At 50.6% G+C, this 18,025-nt stretch overlaps 6 protein-coding genes across 6 annotated transcripts; 3 read left to right on the top strand and 3 right to left on the bottom strand.

Annotated features, from left to right (window-relative positions):
• The first annotated feature begins 2,975 nt into the window (after positions 1–2,975).
• On the top strand, positions 2,976–4,200 carry BJY04DRAFT_231449 (class I SAM-dependent DNA methyltransferase). Its single transcript, XM_073719535.1, has one exon. The coding sequence runs from the start codon at positions 3,376–3,378 to the stop codon at positions 4,027–4,029; it is 654 nt and encodes a 217-aa protein (XP_073566496.1). The 5' UTR covers positions 2,976–3,375; the 3' UTR covers positions 4,030–4,200.
• Positions 4,201–4,898: 698 nt separating this feature from the next.
• BJY04DRAFT_222859 (FAD-binding oxidoreductase) lies at positions 4,899–6,416 on the bottom strand (the record flags this gene model as incomplete). Its single annotated transcript, XM_073717518.1, has 3 exons — positions 4,899–5,011; positions 5,070–6,231; positions 6,294–6,416. 3 exons carry the CDS (start codon positions 6,414–6,416, stop codon positions 4,899–4,901), a joined length of 1,398 nt encoding a protein of 465 aa, XP_073566497.1.
• A 596-nt stretch (positions 6,417–7,012) lies between these two features.
• On the bottom strand, positions 7,013–8,307 carry BJY04DRAFT_231451 (NmrA/HSCARG family protein; the record flags this gene model as incomplete). The annotated part of the gene is made up of 5 exons (XM_073719536.1): positions 7,013–7,290; positions 7,379–7,711; positions 7,777–7,930; positions 7,983–8,197; positions 8,259–8,307. 5 exons carry the CDS (start codon positions 8,305–8,307, stop codon positions 7,037–7,039), a joined length of 1,005 nt encoding a protein of 334 aa, XP_073566498.1. The 3' UTR covers positions 7,013–7,036.
• A 1,359-nt stretch (positions 8,308–9,666) lies between these two features.
• On the top strand, positions 9,667–12,810 carry BJY04DRAFT_231453 (non-ribosomal peptide synthetase; the record flags this gene model as incomplete). Its single annotated transcript, XM_073719537.1, has 1 exon — positions 9,667–12,810. The coding sequence occupies one exon, from the start codon at positions 9,667–9,669 to the stop codon at positions 12,808–12,810; it is 3,144 nt and encodes a 1,047-aa protein (XP_073566499.1).
• Positions 12,811–13,508: 698 nt separating this feature from the next.
• Positions 13,509–15,069, top strand: BJY04DRAFT_231456 (NAD dependent epimerase/dehydratase family protein). Its single transcript, XM_073719538.1, has 4 exons — positions 13,509–13,581; positions 13,655–13,860; positions 13,934–14,469; positions 14,526–15,069. The coding sequence occupies exons 1-4, from the start codon at positions 13,565–13,567 to the stop codon at positions 14,790–14,792; spliced, it is 1,026 nt and encodes a 341-aa protein (XP_073566500.1). The 5' UTR covers positions 13,509–13,564; the 3' UTR covers positions 14,793–15,069.
• BJY04DRAFT_199616 (uncharacterized protein) lies at positions 14,846–16,094 on the bottom strand. The gene has a single exon (XM_073712792.1). It carries the CDS (start codon positions 15,992–15,994, stop codon positions 15,347–15,349), a length of 648 nt encoding a protein of 215 aa, XP_073566501.1. The 5' UTR covers positions 15,995–16,094; the 3' UTR covers positions 14,846–15,346.
• Positions 16,095–18,025: the final 1,931 nt, after the last annotated feature.

Raw genomic sequence — 18,025 nt, forward strand, 5'->3', positions numbered from 1 at the left:
GCCGTCTCGCTGCCTAGAATCCGGTTGCGTGTGCTGCCGTTTTTTTTTCGCGCGGTTGCTCCCTCCAGCCGTTCGATTTCTTGTCGCTGCTTGAAAAGCTCGAAGTCTAGTCTTCGGTCGTTTCGCTCTTGCTCACGTTGTTCGATGATCAAGTTTCTTTTTACGAGGCGGGCAGGATACCGCGATGCCCGTCTCTGATTGATGTTTCGTTTCCCGAATGCTTGGGGGGGAAAGGTTTAGGGCGCGTCCACGACTGATGTTCGCTCGTGGGCGGTGATGGCGGTATAGGAGTTCGGAGATGCTGGTGTCCGACTCGCTAAAACTGGCCTCGCTGCCTTCGAGGGTTTGGCGCTGTTGCTTGGACTGGCTGATGCGCAGTTTGTCTGATGATCGTGGTGGCTCAAGTGTGTGAGATGCCTCTAGGGCGTCGGTGATCACTTCAGGGGAGACGTGGTGGGTGGGTATACATGCGGTTGAGGCATTGAGTCGCTTTGAATATTGCTGAACAAACTAGGGGACGAACGTGGGAGGGATGAGAGTGTAAGAGGCTGGAGCTGACACGGAAGATGAATGTCCTTCAGCTTTAGGAGAAGATACCCAGCTCCAGCACAGCGGACGAGGCAGGCTCCCAGCTGGCCGAGAGGTCATCTTGGCAGAATGCATCATGTCCAAAGCACCTTGCAACAGGACAATATCGGACACCGGCAGACGTTTTCTTCAACATTCCCTTTTGCGCATAGCCATTCAGCCCGCCAGGGTCTGTTGGTCGAATTGAGGAGCATCCAGAGCCGTGAGCAGGCCACTTCTACATACTGTTTGACTGTTTGGTGTGCTGCGATGGTGGAAAAGGCGCTCTGCCTGTGCCTGGGAAGAGCACCGCCTGATGCTCAAGTCTTTAATGCGCTGGACTACTCTGCCTCACTTCCGCAGTACATACGGGACCAAACCATTGCAGCAGGATTGGGCCAAGCTTACGGCTTAGAGATAGAAAGAGACAAAACTATGAACATTGAAGTCTGTCACCACTACCTCGCTGTATCGCCGGCGGTCTCCGTCGCCACTTCTTCGAAGCCGAAGACAACAGGATGCTGGAAGGCCTCCAACTCCACGTAGCAGAAGAGCAAAATCATTTGAGCGGAACCGGCCGAGACCTCATTCAAAGGCTTCGAACCTGCCCGTCCGAAACTCGAATGCAAATCGCAACAAGCGGGCCAGGAAACCTCCTAGCGGCGAGGGCTTGGAGAATCCGGGCTATGTAGATCAACTCGAGCCTGAGGATGAGTAAATTGTTGCTAGTCGAGCCCCTACAATTCTATCTACAGACGTAAGGTCAGAGAAGGGGGCTGTTCCAAAAGAAAATAGAGGGGACGGTGATGTCGAGTGACAGACTATGTATTTTGACGCTGACCTTTATCTTCTTCTGAGGGCCCTCCGTTTTAATTGCGAGTCAAATTGAGTTGGACCGCTTGGTAACAATGGGTACTCTGAGGTTGTAATCTATGTTGGACCTTTTCTTTATCTAACTATCTCTAATAGGTGTGTTTTGGAATGGCCTATCTCGAATTATCACGGCTGCATCGTATCACATTTATCTGTTCTAGCAATTTCGGGATCGATACGTGCTCTGCCGAGGTCTGCCGTCTTGCATGGAGTGAAAGAGACCATTTGGAGGTGCAATCCACTAATCCAAGTATAGCTTCTAGAGGTGGTGTGGGGTCCGAGTGCAGACGGAGTGCAAGTCCAGGCTTGAGATGATCGTGCCGGTGTCTCTAGTCCCTAGGACACGGATACCTATAACCACAGTGGCATGATATTGCTCTCAGTAAAAGCATAGAAAGGTAGCTCTATGTTTTCTGGTTGAGCCCTAGGTATCATGTTCAGAGGCTAAGAGATACGAGCTAGCAAGATAGCGATGCTAATTTCGTGACAGCAAGGAGCAATGTCGGGATACAGATCAATACAACCAAGCTTTGTCAGTAGCTGCTTCTGCTTGCCTCGCAAAGGAAATAGCCTTGCGACTCCTGATTGGAATGCTGTCGAGCAGAAGGCTTGAGCAGGGGCGCCTATGCACGAAGATAGAGGTTCTGTTCGTTTCTTCCTGTTCTGCCCAACAAATCGACGATGCGACTGCATGAGAGGAGTGCAAAGAAAAGGAGAATTACCGCAAGAATGCCGGGGCAATGGGGGCATGCCCTAGGGTGGGTAAAAAGAAGGCCACTCCATCTTCCCCGCAGAACAGTCATGACGTATGCTAATCCTCCCCTGCCAAGTACCTGAATGTACCTGCTCGGAATTTGCCTATCCCTGGGGGTGTGGTTATTATACTCACTAGTTACTTGACTCAACTGAGTTCGACTGACAGATACACCTATTGAAGTCGAGCCCTAGCCCATGCGTTGATGCGCTCAGACACTGGCAATGGGGTTAGTCCGACAGCGTCAGCCCAGGCGGGGTATTGCGGCCGCTACGGACACACACCGGCTGCGCTACGGTGCACACCGAGACCTTAGATGAATGGCAACCTAGCATTGTGTCTGTAGTGCGGCGAGTGTGCCTATACGGCCCCAACCGGAATACCCGCTTTGAGTTATCCGACCAGAACAAATGATATCATGCTTCATTTCAGCGAGGTCAATGAAGCGACGCATTGGCCTATTGCAGGGTGTCGCTTCGACGAGAAAATCCCCCGCAGGTACTGTCGTCGGTATTATAGGTTATCTTGGATTAGGGCGCCTTAGTCTGCAGTAGCTCGACGCATATCATGGAAGATCACAGCCTCAAGGAGCCAGACCAGGAAATGCACCATTCACGCTCTGCGCTCGGAACTCAGCGCATATGCATGGCGGAGATTGCGAATTGCCGTGGAGATTTGGGCAATCCGCAGCATCTCCTACCCAATCCGACCCATCTGCAGACGCACTGCCCTGTGGATGCACTATTAACCACTGACACGTCTAGACCGGAGCAGGCGGGGGGTGTGGATGTTGTGGGTATCGAGTAATCTATAGTGGGGGATTCCCATACGCCAACGGCTTCAGCATATGGTAGACTCAAGCAGCCACTCCGTATTCTGATTACCGCGGGGCTGATTCGGTATGTCTTTCTGCGCTCTTATAAGCGTTACATACTGTATCTGCAGGCTGCAAGCTAAATCCCGCTGCCTCACATCCTATCCAATTATCCTCAGCAAAGAGTGGCACGAGCCATTACGCCATCCATAGAGTTCGAGGACAACCGACTGTCTGACATGAAGAGTACTAGCCAAAGGTTATTTAAGGGGGGTATTGCCCGCCCTTTGTCACTGCACATCCCCAAGCCCTATCCTCAAAGCCCTATCTCTTCTCACATACACTCCTCGGACCATCAATCACAACAATGGCTACCCAGACAATCACCGAAAACCCCCACCTCGCCGGGGCCCGCAATGCCCTGAGCAAAGAAGCCTGCATGAAGCTCTACGACACCTGGGCCACCTCTTACAACACCGACCTCGCCGACGTCTCTCAAAACTACACTGCCCCTGTCCTCACTGCCCAAACAGCCCTACAATTCATCACCAGCCCTTCCGCTAAGGTCCTCGACGCAGGCTGCGGAACCGGCCTTGTCGGACAAGCCCTATCCAAGGGCGTTCCCGGGCTTGTCATTGACGGCGCCGACCTGTCACCGCCCATGCTGAAGATCGCCAAAGAAACCGGCGACTATCGCGACCTCAAGCAGGTCGACCTCACCCAGCCCATTGAAGCAGATGACGGCAGCTACGACGTTGTCACCTGCTGCGGCACCTTCACAAGAGGCCACGTCGGGCCCGACCCAGCTCTTCGGGAATTCATCCGCCTCGTCAAGCCCAGCGGCTATGTTGTCGCTACGGTCCTCCACGAGATCTGGGTCTCGGGGGGCTACAAAGCGGAAGTCGAGAAGCTTGAGCGAGAGGGCCTGGCTAAGGTTATTAGCACGGATGTCAACGACTACCGCAAGGGCGCTGGCGACAAGGCGACCTTCCTTGTCCTGCGGAAGTCGGGGTCTGTTTGAACGACGACTACAATTGAGATTGGGATGAGAGATGGAGTTTGTTTGCGTTGATTTTGACTTTGACGTACCCTCTAGGATACACCCTTTGAATGGATCAATGGATGATTTGCCCCAATGCGACTATATGGACCTCCCCAAAGCGACTTCTCCCGTGCAACATCCTTATCCCAGTGCAACTTCTCTAATTTGAAACCGCGCGCCGCAAGTAGGAGTAATCGATTATGTTGTAGACACACTCTACACTGTATCGACGTAGTTTAACTCTGTAGCGTCCCGTGCTGTAGTTGAAGTAGTTTATGCAGTTACCGAGTGGCTATAACTGCGCTCAATCAAGTCTGTCAACTGTCTAGATAAATGAACCTCTGCCTTTCTCCAACATGACCACACCCTACGTTTGAGGCTTTAGATAATATTAAAGCTCCCCACTATCCCACTCATGATTGTGCACTGGTTTCAACTGCCTCTGAGTAGGTCAAGGGCAGAAACGATACAACTATCATCCTCTTCTGAACTCGCATAGCTCGCACCGGTGCTTTGTTCGTAGAAATAAAAAAAAGGACCAATTGAAGCCCGTCAAGGCCAGCTCTTACTCTCCAAACCGTTATGTTAAGGTATGTTGGCCATACTAGACCAGGTAGATATTGTACACTCATAGTAGAGCTGAAAAGCAAATGTCAGTCCTTCTTGGTATAGCTACGCAGCTTCAGTAAGAACTCCTACCTTCCTCCTAGCTCCATTCTTAGAGACAGCATTGTACAACCGAGTGGAACAAAGTTGCAATAATCGGACTACTGAACAGAAGAAGTAGTAAGGATAAGTAAGACGCTACCAGAAAAACCATCAATGACTCAACTGCCCATCGGCTGAAATCAGACAATGGGGTTCTGCTTGTTAAACATATTCGCCGGGTCGTACCTCCCCTTGATCTGCAACAACCGATCCGCATTCTCGCCAAACATTTCCGCGGGCGATACCCTATTCTCTGGCAAGAGTTAGCTGCCTGCTCAGGCGATGAATGTTCTGATCTAGTAATCACCGACCGTGTGTGTAATCAATGAAGTTCGAAGTCGTCAGATGTTGCTTCTGGCCATGTGATAATAGCTCCCGCTCAGCCATCTTCCGAACAGAATGTGCCCAAGTGATAAAATCCTCATCTCTACTCGCATCGGTCCACTGCAGTATAACAGTCCCATGCAGGAGCTTGACACGCGTAGCAAATGCAGCGGCTGGCACAGGCACGTTGCATATTTTAGCCGGATCAAAGAAGTCAATCTCCACAGAGCTATGGGCGAGATCAGGCTCCTCGGCAAGCTTCGCAGTGAGAGTGTTGAAGAGCTCTGCAACAAACGCCGGGCGAGGTGGCAGGGTCGTTTGGAAGCCTATCTCCATTTTCCGGCCCCCCGGCGGCACTAATGGGTCAAGGACATTGTTGATGTCAGAGAAGGGCCTCATTTGTATCTCGTCTTTGATACACTCTATCTTGAGGAGCGCAGAGAAGTGCTCACGGGCCTCCTTTTCGCTGCCGTCGAAGAATAATACCGTCCCGACAATCGGCGTCTTACTGTCCTCGGGTGATAGACAGAGAAGTAAGTGCGCGGCGGCTTTCCCCTGCGGGTGAAACAGAGCGGCATTCAGCGCTGCGGCGACGCTCAGGACTTCGTGCGCTGGATAGTTCCTCATCCCGTACCAGATCTGGTTGGGCTGCGGGTATGCCTGAAAGGTAAGCTCATATACGACCGCGACATTCGGCCCAGCGCCCCGAATCGCCCAGAGCAAATCTGGATTTTCCTGCGAGGATACGCTCAGAATCTCCCCGGTGCCAGTGACTACCTTGGCTGCCAGGATGGTATCAAGGACTACCCCATGCTGGGGGGCATAATAGCCATACCCTCCTTGCAAGCTGAGACCCCCAACACCAACCATGCTGACAGTGCCTCCGTTCACGGCTAGCGGGTATTTTCCTACCTCCCTTCCAACATCGCCCCAGGTTGCGCCCCCTTGCACGGTGACGGTGTGATTGTCCGGATCGACTTTGATCTTGGTCATCTCTTTGCCGAGGTCGATGAGGATACCCCCTTCGGTCGATGAAGTGGCGCTGCTGGAGTGGCCGCCTCCTCGAACTGCTAAATCCAGAGAATGGTCTCTTGCATAGTTCACTGTGCGTGCTATGTCTTCGGCCGTCTTTGGGCGAACAACGACTCCCTAGGTACAATGTGTTAGGATGGCCAGAATATGTGATCGTATTATAAATGCAGGGTCCATACTGGTCGCCGATAGGAAAGATCAGACCATAATACCCTCGAATTTGTATCAGATAGCTGGTCATCCGGGCTGATCACGGCTCCAGGGGTCTCAACCTCTGAGCGCAATCGCTGAAAATCTGCCATTATCCTGACTCCAATCGTGGTCAATTTGGTTTGTGTATATTCGAGAGCAACACACCTAGCCAACGTCTTGATGTTTTGAGTAATATTCGAGCTATAAGTTAGACCGCAAGTCCTGACGACAACATTTCTTAGCACTGATATTCCTTATTAGTTAATCAGACAAAAACAGTATGTAAGAACCCATGGATCCAACGCTCGACGGCTTACTGTACCCATGGACACCAAATTTGTCAAAACATCAAATGACACTTACACTCTATTGATCTACCAATGAGGTTTCTTGACCAAGAGAACGGCTTGGTCGTGTATAGGTCTAGAACATTCCCTCCATAGGGTCTGATTGTCCATAGCCATGGCGATAAATCATATCCTAGCGACAAACCATGCCCATCTTACCATTGGCATGGATTGATTCATGACCTCATCAAAAGCAGCTGGAGAGTAATAGATGCTCGTGGGCTGCTTCATTGCAACCAACACAGGTACCGTATAGTCTAAGTGCTGCGGGATAATATATAGTAGTATGTTGAAAACAGAGAGCAATGACCATTCTGGCGCCATAGAGTGAATATATTACACCCACACGCGATACCAATGTGAAATTCCAGTAAACAACCACCTCACTTTCCCCCGTAATGCTGTACGAAATACTCCTCCATGCTGATAACCCGCTGAGGCTCCAACCCCTTATCCGCGCGAGCCTCATCCTTCAGGCGCTGGCACGTCGCAACATCGTCCGGTTTGCCAAAGAACCACCCATTCGCAGTCTGCATATATCGGTACACGTCCTGCAATTCTTCAAGAACGGTACTGCCATGCGTGGGGAAGTCCTGATACGAGCTCACTGGGATATATCTCGCTTTTTTGCCGGTCACTACAGTGCGGGTATCACATCAAATCAGTTTACATCATCCCAAATAAACTCAAGCAATTGGAAATATACTAGCAACGCTCTCGCATACCTTTGGTGAACGTGTCGACCATCTCCTCGTAAGAAAATGAGTCGCTCATGCAGGGAACCGTGCAGTTTTTCCATTCCCGTGGATTCAGAAACATGGCGTGCACCATCTCGCCGAAATCATCGGCCACTGCGATTGTCTGCACAGTATTTGAAGCTCCGATCCGCGGGCTGGTGAAGGTGTAATATCCCTCGTCGTCGGGACTGAGTGGAAACCCGCCAAAAGCCTGCGCGTATTCGGGGTCGATGAAATTCTCAAAGTACCAGGCTGGCCAGGCTCCAATCACGGCGTCGAACTCCTTGAACTCGCGCGCGAAAAGCTCGACTCGGTGCTTTGCTGATAGTTCGTTAGCCTAACCTCGTAATTATGAAAAGCGGTGTTAGAGAGAGAGGAAAACTTACCATCCATACCAGGAACAGGAGCCTTGCCGTTTGTGATCTTGGCTGGTGAATCGCAAGTACTGTAGATGAAGACTTTGACGCCGGCCTCTGCGGCCAGAGTCACTAGTCGGCGCCCGAGGGCTTCATCGGTGGGCCCATCGGGATTAAGAACAGCCTAGACGGTCAGTACAGAAAAGATGGAAGGAGTCGTTTGGATCATCTTGTACCGCGTCATGGTGGTGGGTGTTCAGCCAGAAACCCCAAGCATTATCCAGAGCTGCTTTCATGTCGGTGTCGCTGAACCCGTCCGCCTTGACGATCTCAGCGCCTAGACGAGACAGCTCCTGTGCCTTTACGGATTCCGGCTTGCGGGTTAATGCCCGAACAATGTAGTTCTGCTGGCTTTGGAGCAGGGAACGGGTCACTGCGAAGCCTTGGGTGCCTTTGCAGAAGGAATTAGCTGGCTACTTTGCGTTTCTGATCAAGGGAATAGAGATAACTACCAGTAGCACCGTATACGACAATAATTTGCTGCGAGCGTGCTGGTGCCATGGTGACTGAAACCGGTAAAATGGGGTACTCCAGGTTAAGATGAATTTAAAGGGTGGAGTCGCCTTTATGAGTGGGATGTCTTGGTGGCTTCGTGTTTCTTTAAACCGTTGAATCCAACAAACCCTTTCAGGTTTTTTAAACTTAGAAGATACCAGCTAGCCTTGAGTTATGTCATTTGTGCGTAGAGTATAGTATAACAATGACAGCTCAAGGTTTAAAGTAGATACTCCTTCCTGAGTTACATAATGCAACGCAAGGGTTGTATGTTTGTCTAATCAGGCAACCTTTGATGACACCAAGACTATACTCTTGACGTATCCAAGAACAATTTCTATGGCTGGAGCTGTATACTAACCTCCAGTACAGATATACTTTATATTGTATAATCTATGACCTTATGACTTTATCGGCAGAGATATGGTTAATTACACTTTGCATTGAGAATCTAGAATCCACCCACGCAGCTTTACCGACATTCCATATCTTCTCTGCATCTTACATGTTCTCAAACACTATGATTAATATAGCTATAGGGTCTGCGGACAGATCTAGAGATCGTGTGCGGATGATTGCCTCGTCACCTATGGTCACTCAGTAGGCAGTCTGTTTTTTAAAGAAGCTACTAACATGCTCCAGCTTGGGATCGCATTCACACAGGATGCCGTAGATATATGCTTACTGACGAGATTTGTGATTAGTTACAGTACAGATCCCTCTTTCCTAGTACCATATATTTAGAATGCAACAGAGCCTGGGACCGGTAGGATACCTGCTTACTTAGCTCGTCAAGTACAGAACATCTCCTCATCCTGATTGCTATAGAGGGGTGTACGCTTCTCGTTCCTGCGGTGCCTCCCTCGGCCCATGACTCGCTTCGCTTCCCCCGAATCCAGTAGCCCTCCATGCTGATGTCAAAGAAACACTAACGATAGGAGTCCGGGTAAAGAACCACCGGGGTACAACTCCAAACTATAGAATGATATCATCCACCCGACAAGGCAATTGAGTGTAAGATACTCGTAGGGCACATGTGAAGCGAATAGGTCATGGTGACACCTAGAAGTCTATGAGATTAACATGATGCGTGCACATTAAATTTTCTTCGAATGAAGGTATCCCGCGTAGCGAGTCTCTGTCATTATTCGGCTATGAAGGCCGGCTACAGAGGAGGTTCCATGGCTGAGGAATTGGACGTAAGGACACCAGTCCGGAAGCATAAAGAGCTGGACCATGCCTACCAGGCAATCAGTTTAGTTATAAGGGTGACTGTCTGTACTGGTAGGGGAATTTCATTCAACAAACCCCAAACTCCGCCTAGATTCTATACATCGCTTTCATACTCAGCAATATCTCTTCAAGATGGGTACTACAACCGCGCTGACTTGCGAATCCGAAACGGAAACCTCTCTGGCGAGTGAGGAACCTGAGAGAAGATGGGACAGAAGCCTTGGGGGCCTTTTCGAGAATCAGTCCCTAGTCCACAGTACTGCCCCGGCGATTGAAAGCCAGGGATATTTGTTATCATATGCCGAGTTACGTTCCAAAGCATTGTATTTGGCCGGCCAAATCCATCTCGTCGATCCCTTGGACAGCACTCCTGTCGGCATCCTTATCCCAAGGGGTATCAACCATATACTAGCCCAGCTGGCCATTGTGTACACAGGGAGAGCATGCGTGCCACTCGATACTCAGATGTCCGATGACTGTCTAGAGAGCCTGCTCGAGAATGTCCAAAGCAGGCTGGTTCTCACGGACCTCCAGAATACACATCGACTGGTGGGCCTTACCCACATCCTTGTTGATCACACGTTCAGAGGAAATCAAGGTCCTGTGCCAAGTTTTCTCGCGCAGCCCTCCAGAGGCCTGAGCAGTTGCTCACATATTCTTCATACCTCGGGTACCTCCGGCAAGCCGAAAGCAGTCAAGCTGTTTGGCAGTGGGCTTCTCAACCTCTGTCGCGACCCCTACGCGAATTGGATCATACAAGGCCAGCGTGTTGGCCATGCCGCCAGTATAATCTTTGATATCTCGCTGGTTGAAATCTGGGGTAGCTTATTGAATGGCGCGACGATCGTGGTCCTGCCCATGGAAACAGTACTCGATCCTCTGGAGCTATCCAATTTTATTCGAGAGCAGCGTCTTGACGTTCTACAGCTTACGACCTCCGTGTTGAATCTGACTGTTTATACCTTGCCGGGTGCTTTTTCAACACTGGACACGTTGATTACCGGCGGCGAGGCAATCAATTGCCAGAGCATTCGCTCTATTTTCAATCAAGGGGCACCACGCCGCATTATCAATGGATATGGACCTACAGAGTGTAGTGTATATACTCTCTGGCACTCTGTCTCACGTCTGGAGGCAGATCAGGGTCGAATTCCTGTGGGTAAACCATTCAGCAATGTGGTGCCTTACTTGGTGAACGAGTCACTGATGCCTGTGAATGTCGGCGAGGTGGGAGAGCTTCTTGTTGCTGGGGCAGGCGTGGCTGGCGGCTATATTGGAGAGAAAGAAAAGACAGCACAGAGCTTCATCTCTCTCCCTCAGTTGCCCTCGAACGGATTGCCCAGGGTGGGAACTCAACGCGTGTACCGAACGGGCGATCTCATGCGCCGCGATGAGCACGGTGTCTACTACTACATTGGACGGAAAGATCATCAAGTCAAGATTAGTGGGCAGAGAGTCGAGTTGGAATCAATAGAGTCGATTCTCCAAGAGTCAGATCTTGTTCGTGCTGCAGCAGTCGTCAAGATTACTCCTGAGGAACTCGGGAGGGGCCCGTTTCTGGTTGCATTCTGCATCCCGGCAGCTGCAGATACCACCCCCGCTGCTATATCCAGAGACTACATCAACCGGCATGCGCGTCTTGTGTTGCCTCGCTTTGAGCTCATAGACCAATTTCCTTTGAAGACCAGCGGCAAGGTTGACCGTGGCCAGCTGGGGCGCCAATATACTCAAGCAATAGAGTCCACTCATGCCAGATTCAACTATCCTAAAACAGGGCAGCGAAAGAGTCTAGAAGCCGAGCTTCGATATCTTTGGCTTGACGTCTTAGGCTTCCCCAGCAAGGAGCTTCAGCCGACTGATGACTTTATTGCGATGGGTGGAAATTCATTGATGGTTGCTACTTTGATTGCTAGAATCAACCATACCTTTGGGATTTCTCTGCGCGCCTCGGCGATCTACGAGAATATGACCCTTGCAAGTCTCACCGAGTTGCTGACGATCATGTACCAGGATGGTCAGGCAAACGTTGTGACGCAAGCAAACGAACAGGAGGCATGGCTGCAAGACTCGCAGCTAGGACAACACTTGCAGCCTTCCCAAGATCAGCGAGTCATCAACTGGGGGACCCCATCCGAAGGCAGGGTCTTTCTCACAGGAGCGACAGGCTTCGTTGGGGCGTTTTTTCTCGCCAAACTACTTCAGACGCCATCCGTCAAAAAGGTCTGCTGCCTGATTCGAGCGCACGATGAAGCCCACGGGCGGGCTCGCCTCCTGGAAACCTTGCTGAAGTATCAGTTGTATCCAAACAACCTGGATAAACTCATCATAATTGCCGGCTGCTTCGGTGAGACCAACCTCGGCATGAGTGTCCAGCAGTACGACTACTACGCTGCATGGGCCAGCGTAGTCTTCCACCTAGGAGCCAGGGTCAACTACCTGGCAACCTACTCTGCTCATCGAAAGGACAACGTGCTAGGGACACTCAACGTCCTCAAATTCGCAACCCACAAACGCATCAAGCCCATCCATTATACCTCCACCATCGCAGCCTACGGCCCAACAGGACTCGTCTCGGGAGCAAGGTTCCTCCACGAAGATGACCGTCCAGCACCTCACATCGCAGCCCTCCATTACGACACAGGCTACGCACAAAGCCAACTCGTCGCCGAAACCATCGTCTGGAATGCGATCGACAACGGCCTCCCAGTCGCCATCTACCGCCCGGGATTTGTGCTCGGCCACAGCAAGACGGGCGTCTGCAACCCAGACGACTTCATCAGCCGCTTGTTTGCCAGCTGCATGGAAATGGGCGTCTACCCTGTCCTCCCAAGACAGCGCAAGGAGTTCGTTCCTGTGGACTTCGTCGTCGATGCCCTCCTTCACATCTCCAGGTCTACCGATAACCTCGGTCATGGGTTTAACCTTGTACACCCGGATAGGGCAAGCGCCATTGATGTCTGTACGGGGTTTGAGATTCTGAACACTATCAGCCCGTACCCTATGGATGGCGTTCCCTATACGCAGTGGGTGCAGTCCCTGTCCCTTCGTGTGGAGGATCCCTTGTACCCGCTTGTGCCGATGCTCAAGGAGAAGGTTCTGGATAACCGGACGCGGTGGGAGGTTTATGAGGATATGGCCGAGTATGGCCGAAGTAACTTGCATCGTGCTCTAGAGACGGTCCCGGATATCCTAGACTGTAGTCCCATGGGCCAATTGTTTGCGCGATGTCTGAAGAGTTGGTTGCCTAAATCTAGTCTCTATGGAAAGGGGAAGTAAGGGGTCAGCTGATCGCAGTGGCTTGGGTATTTTGCTTGATCGAGTGAGCCATGGCAGGGTAATATCTCAAACTATCCTTCATATTAGGATCTTAATCCTCAGGCCTATTCTCCGGATTGCGATATGTTGAGCAGAATCACCTGCAGGTTCTGCGGTTACTGCAGTGCGGCCTTCCTTTATACGAGCTGTTCCAAGCGGGCGCATTTCTTGTGACTGGTTACACGGCAGAAAAAACCATTGACTGGCACCTGTATTCAATATTCCGAACAGTACAAGGCTACTTATATAGATCAAGAACGCATGTTGGTGGATCCAAGGGAATGGAAACCGTCGATGCCGCCGCGTCTCTCTCGGCGAGAAGCCTTAAGTCGCAATCCAGGAACGATATCCGCCAAACCAAGCGGGTTGCTGTCAGAATTGATATGTACAAAATTTGAAACAGTATTAATGCATCGTTCTTGCATTCGTCACTCCCTCCTATTGGCGCCCTGGAGTTGGAGATGCAAAGTGGGTCAAATGAAATAGGCAGGCTATTCCGCGCACCTCCTGGATGGCATCATAGGGCTCCATCTGCTTGAGATAGGATCGACCTGCTTTAAAACAGCAAACAGGAAGGTCATTCCCTAGATGTAGACTCATATTAAAGGAATCACCTTCCAACGACCCCGCCCCCTCCCCTCCCTCTTCATATTTCACGACTTGTCTTGTGTCTTGCAACCCTTAACCCACCAAGCATCCAATTTACAGACCAAGAATGACAAAAGTATTCCTGTAAGCTAAAGTCATCCCCAGCCCTGATTCCATTGCACATAAACAGCACAGTCGTTCCTAACAAACCCAAAAGATCCGGCGCCTCAGGCTACATCGGCGGCGCAGTCCTCCACAGCCTCCTGGAAGTCCACCCCAGCGTCAAAATCGCTGCTCTCGTCCGCGACGCCGCCAAGGGATCGATTATCAAGAAGGCGTACCCGTCTGTCGATATTATCGACGGTGACTTGGATAACACAGATGTCATCGAGCAGCAGTCCCAGAATGCGGATGTTGTTTTCAGTCAGTACCCATAACTCCCTCGCTAGTTTCCATACAGGGTAGCTTGCTAACAGGTGGGCGTTGACGGGAATAGACCTCGCTGCAACGAACCACCCCGCAAGCGCAAATGCCATTCAGCGCGGTCTCTCAAGCCCATCACGCAAGAACCCGGGATACTGGATCCAGATGTCCGGCGCGACAATGGTAGCAGGTGAAGAGATCAAGGCCGGTCGGTTCGGATTCGCCTCAGACAAGAAATACAACGATGTAGACGACCTCGATGCCGTGAAGAATATCATCAGGGCTAACCCCGGCCGTGTGGTCGACAACCTCATCCTCGCCCAGGACCCGAAGACTATTCGGACGGCTCTTATTGCTGGGCCTTGTATCCATGGTGTTGGGTCGGGGCCGGTGAATAAGAGGAGTATTCAGGCGCCGGAGATTGCGAGGAATACGTTGGGTAGGAAGAAGGGGTTCCGCCTGGGGAAGGGGGAGAATGTTTGGGGGTTTATCCATGTTGAGGATCTGGGGGCGCTGTTTGCGAGGCTTTTGGGGGCGGCGATTCAGGGGAGTGATGATGGTGATGTTTGGGGTGGGAATGGGGTTTACTTTCCGGAGAATGGAAGTGTGGTGAGTGTCTGGCCACTTTGGCAGTTGTGGATCCAGGTGGCTGATGACTTTACTAGGTGTTCAAGGACCTATACTCGGCTATTGCGACTGAGGCGCAGAAGCAGGGATTTATTGATACCGACGAGATTGATGAGATTACTCCAGAGGAGGCTAATGGACTGAGTCCGCATGCGGCGGCTGTCTGGGGTACGAATGCGAATCTCACGTCTTCGAGAGCGCAGGCGAGGTTGGATTGGAAGCCTGCTGCTGACAGGCCCAAGTATCTGGATGACGTGCCTACTATCGTGCGTCTTGAGGCTGAAAGCTTGGGTTTGAAGAAGTAGTAATCCTCCAGGGGTTGAGGTTAATAGGCAATTTGAGCATTAGACATGACGATCAGTTCAATTCATTGATTCACTATAAGATATAGTTCAACAAGCCACCATTGATACTATGAATGCATAATTGAAATAGAGCTCTTAGGGTAGAGTTATGCTCCTCAACAATGCCCGCGACATAACCCTGTCCACCAATCCACTTCCCAGAACTTTCCATCGTCATCTTTCTTCTCAGAAAAGAAAGACGCCTCGAATACGAACCTTGCAGTAGCGTGGCCCATGTTACATCCAAATACGAGCGAGGCTTGCCGAGAATAGGAAGCTCTGCGGAGCAAAGCCCGCCTAGGGCGAGCTTAGCGGCTTTGATACGAGGCGGCTCATCTCGCTTCGAGCCCCTTTCTTTGGTCTCTTGTTCACACAGGCAAGTTCTCTGGGTTTGGAGTATTTTGAGCGGGAGTGGGAAGAAAAAATCAACAGAGTATGAAGTAGGGTAGAAATGGGTTCTCCGTGAAGAGAAAACAAGGGCACAACCAGCACATAATCCTCCAAAGGGCTTCAAATCACAGGGTGTATCCCAACGCAGCCAAGAAACCAGCAATCAACGCGGCACGGGGCGCAGAGACACTGCTCGCTGCGTCTGTTGGGGCCGCGTCCGCTTCCGTGGAAGGGGTACCCTCATCGCCCGCATCCCCTTCATCCTCCTCACTCGCGCTCGGCGTGGGTGTCGGTGTTGTTGTTGTTGTTGTCTCCTGCTCCTCTTCCTCATCCTGTTCTCCAGACGTTGTCGTCGGCGTAGCCTCAGTCTCACTCTCACTCGCAGTCCTAGTCACACCCCCAGTGCTTGATGGAGTAGGCGTCAAAGCCCACCCCCCCTCATCCACACCCCCAAAATCCCCATCGCAAATATCCTGAATATCCTGCGACCACTGCTCGAGTACCAAGTCCTCAATCTTAACTCCACACTCCTTGATACACGGTGCGAAATCCTTGCCAATCCCGATCGTCATATCTGGGAATTTCTCGCAGTAGCACCGCGTTGTAGACTCGTCGGCTGGGTCGCCGCATTTGCCTTGCGTTTTGAATTCGGCGAATGCGCATTTTGAGGCGCAGGGGCCGTACAGGTCGGTGAGGGCTTCGCCCCAGGTTTTGGCAGTGGCGGTGGTGGCCAATGCTGTTGCTAGGACGGCGATGGGGGTGAGGGGGCGCATGGTGAGATGGACGTTTTGTGTAGGTGTTGAATAGGTGGGTTTGGTAGCTGGGTGGCGTCTAGTTATACCCTATGGAATATGGAAGAGGAGAGATCTAGAGTAGTTCAGAAGGATTGTTCGCCTGGGGAGTGGGTGGTGGCTGCTTTTAATAAGTCGGGGCTCTTAGCGTGCTTGTGCTGCGCTTGGATCATGCACTAGGTAAGATGTCTGAGCCTCATTGACGAGATGAATACGAGCCGCCAGCGGGTCAGTTCGCTACAGAGGTGCCCACTCATTTTCGCGATTCTATCTGATTGGGAACTTTGTTTTTTTGATGGAGATTTGCCAGATTGAATCTCACGTACACTAGTAATCAAGGTCCAAGATGTAATACCTATTGAAAGTATATGCACGCGTGCGACCCCAAGGGAGTTTGTAAGGGTCGGTTACGGATCAAGCATGCCCTATAATACTCCAGTTGTTATGATCTTGGGCATACTCAGCCAGTACGGGACCTAGTTATCCGTAAATCTAAACATCGCACGACCTGCCGAGGTTGCTTGAACGAGGTACTTGCACATATAGGAAGTGGCTCCTATAAAAAGCTTAGCGGGAAGTCGTTGAAACTACAGAGCCGATCAAAAAATATATATTTCTGAGTATGCAGCGGACATAGTATCACTTCTGGTAAGAATAATAGAATTAGTTAACAGGTACAAAGAAGATTATAATAGTCAAGGGCTCAACATCGACAGCGTGTTGTGCGGCCCTGGAGATGTGATGTATACGAATGCGTGCGGACTAGACTTACTCGAGCCTGTAAGATTTAGAGGTCAGTAATAGACCTCAAATAGTATCTCATATATCCTATTGCAAGAAGACCTTGAATGCAGACAGCTGTGCAGAGTGTATATAGCCTCCAGCCCAATGACGACCGTGAAATGCACCGCACTCATGCGCATAAAAGCAATTCCAGATCAGCTCTTCTTTCATCATCGCGCGCACAAGGGCCCAAAACTGAATCCGTAGAGTTCTCACAATTTATCGTCATTCGGTCGCAGCGCAGCTCCCGTGTATTCTAGGATGAATGATGGACTCATGCCGGCTGGAATGCCGAGCTTCTCTTGTAGTCAAGTCCAACACTACTGCCGCAACTACCATGAACTTAGACAAGCGTCATTACTTTGTCCGGATTAGTTGCTATAGACAAAAGGGCTCACTGAGGTACGTCGCGCAGAAAGGACGCCGTGCCGTTGAATGGCACAGAGAGTTGTAGCTGCTAAGAACGTACTTTGTGAATGCCCTGGCGGATTTTCCTTGTGACGTCGTTTGATCCTCTTCAGTCAGCTCTTTCGATGAGAACTTGTCATTCGGTTGCATGGAGAAACAGTCTACTGTTGGAAGATAGGGGACAAGGTAGCCCTGGTGGTTATTGTCTCCTTGTACGACTGCGTTTGTCTGGGGTAAAGATAACACTAAGCCGTCTCTTTTTCTAGCATCGCGTCCTCAAAACGTAAACCTATTAGATGACAGGAAGACAGAGATTGATGATTGTTGATGTCTAAAAAGCCACAGACGTAGATATAAACCACCTGACACGTTGTTACAGGCAGCCTAGTTGGTCTGGATATATGGTCGGCAAGCTGTGCCTCCTGCAGGTATCAAGGAAACATTAGCCTTTAGATACTTATCTAGGGTTGATGCCATGCTATTACCAATAAAACTTTATTACATCAATTAGCCTTGATACCCTGGATAATATAGTCAGCAAGCTATACCTATTATAGGTGTTAAGGAAATATTAGCCTTTAAGTACCTATCTGGGGTTGATGCCATATTATTACGAACACAACTTGATTATATCTATTTGCCTAGATAATCTAGATAATATGGTCGGCAAGCTATACCTACTACAGGTATCAAGGAAACATTAGCCTTCAAATACCCATCTAGGGTTGATGCCATGCTGTCGCCCAAACAACCTGATTTCAATGAGCTTTACGTAACAGGCTTGACGGGGCCAAAGCCAGAAACTGCTAGTTACTTGATAAG

The sequence above is a fragment of the Aspergillus karnatakaensis genome (assembly GCF_047715665.1).
Source record: "Aspergillus karnatakaensis strain CBS 102800 unplaced genomic scaffold BJY04scaffold_64, whole genome shotgun sequence".
NCBI classification, from domain to species: Eukaryota; Fungi; Ascomycota; class Eurotiomycetes; order Eurotiales; family Aspergillaceae; genus Aspergillus; species Aspergillus karnatakaensis.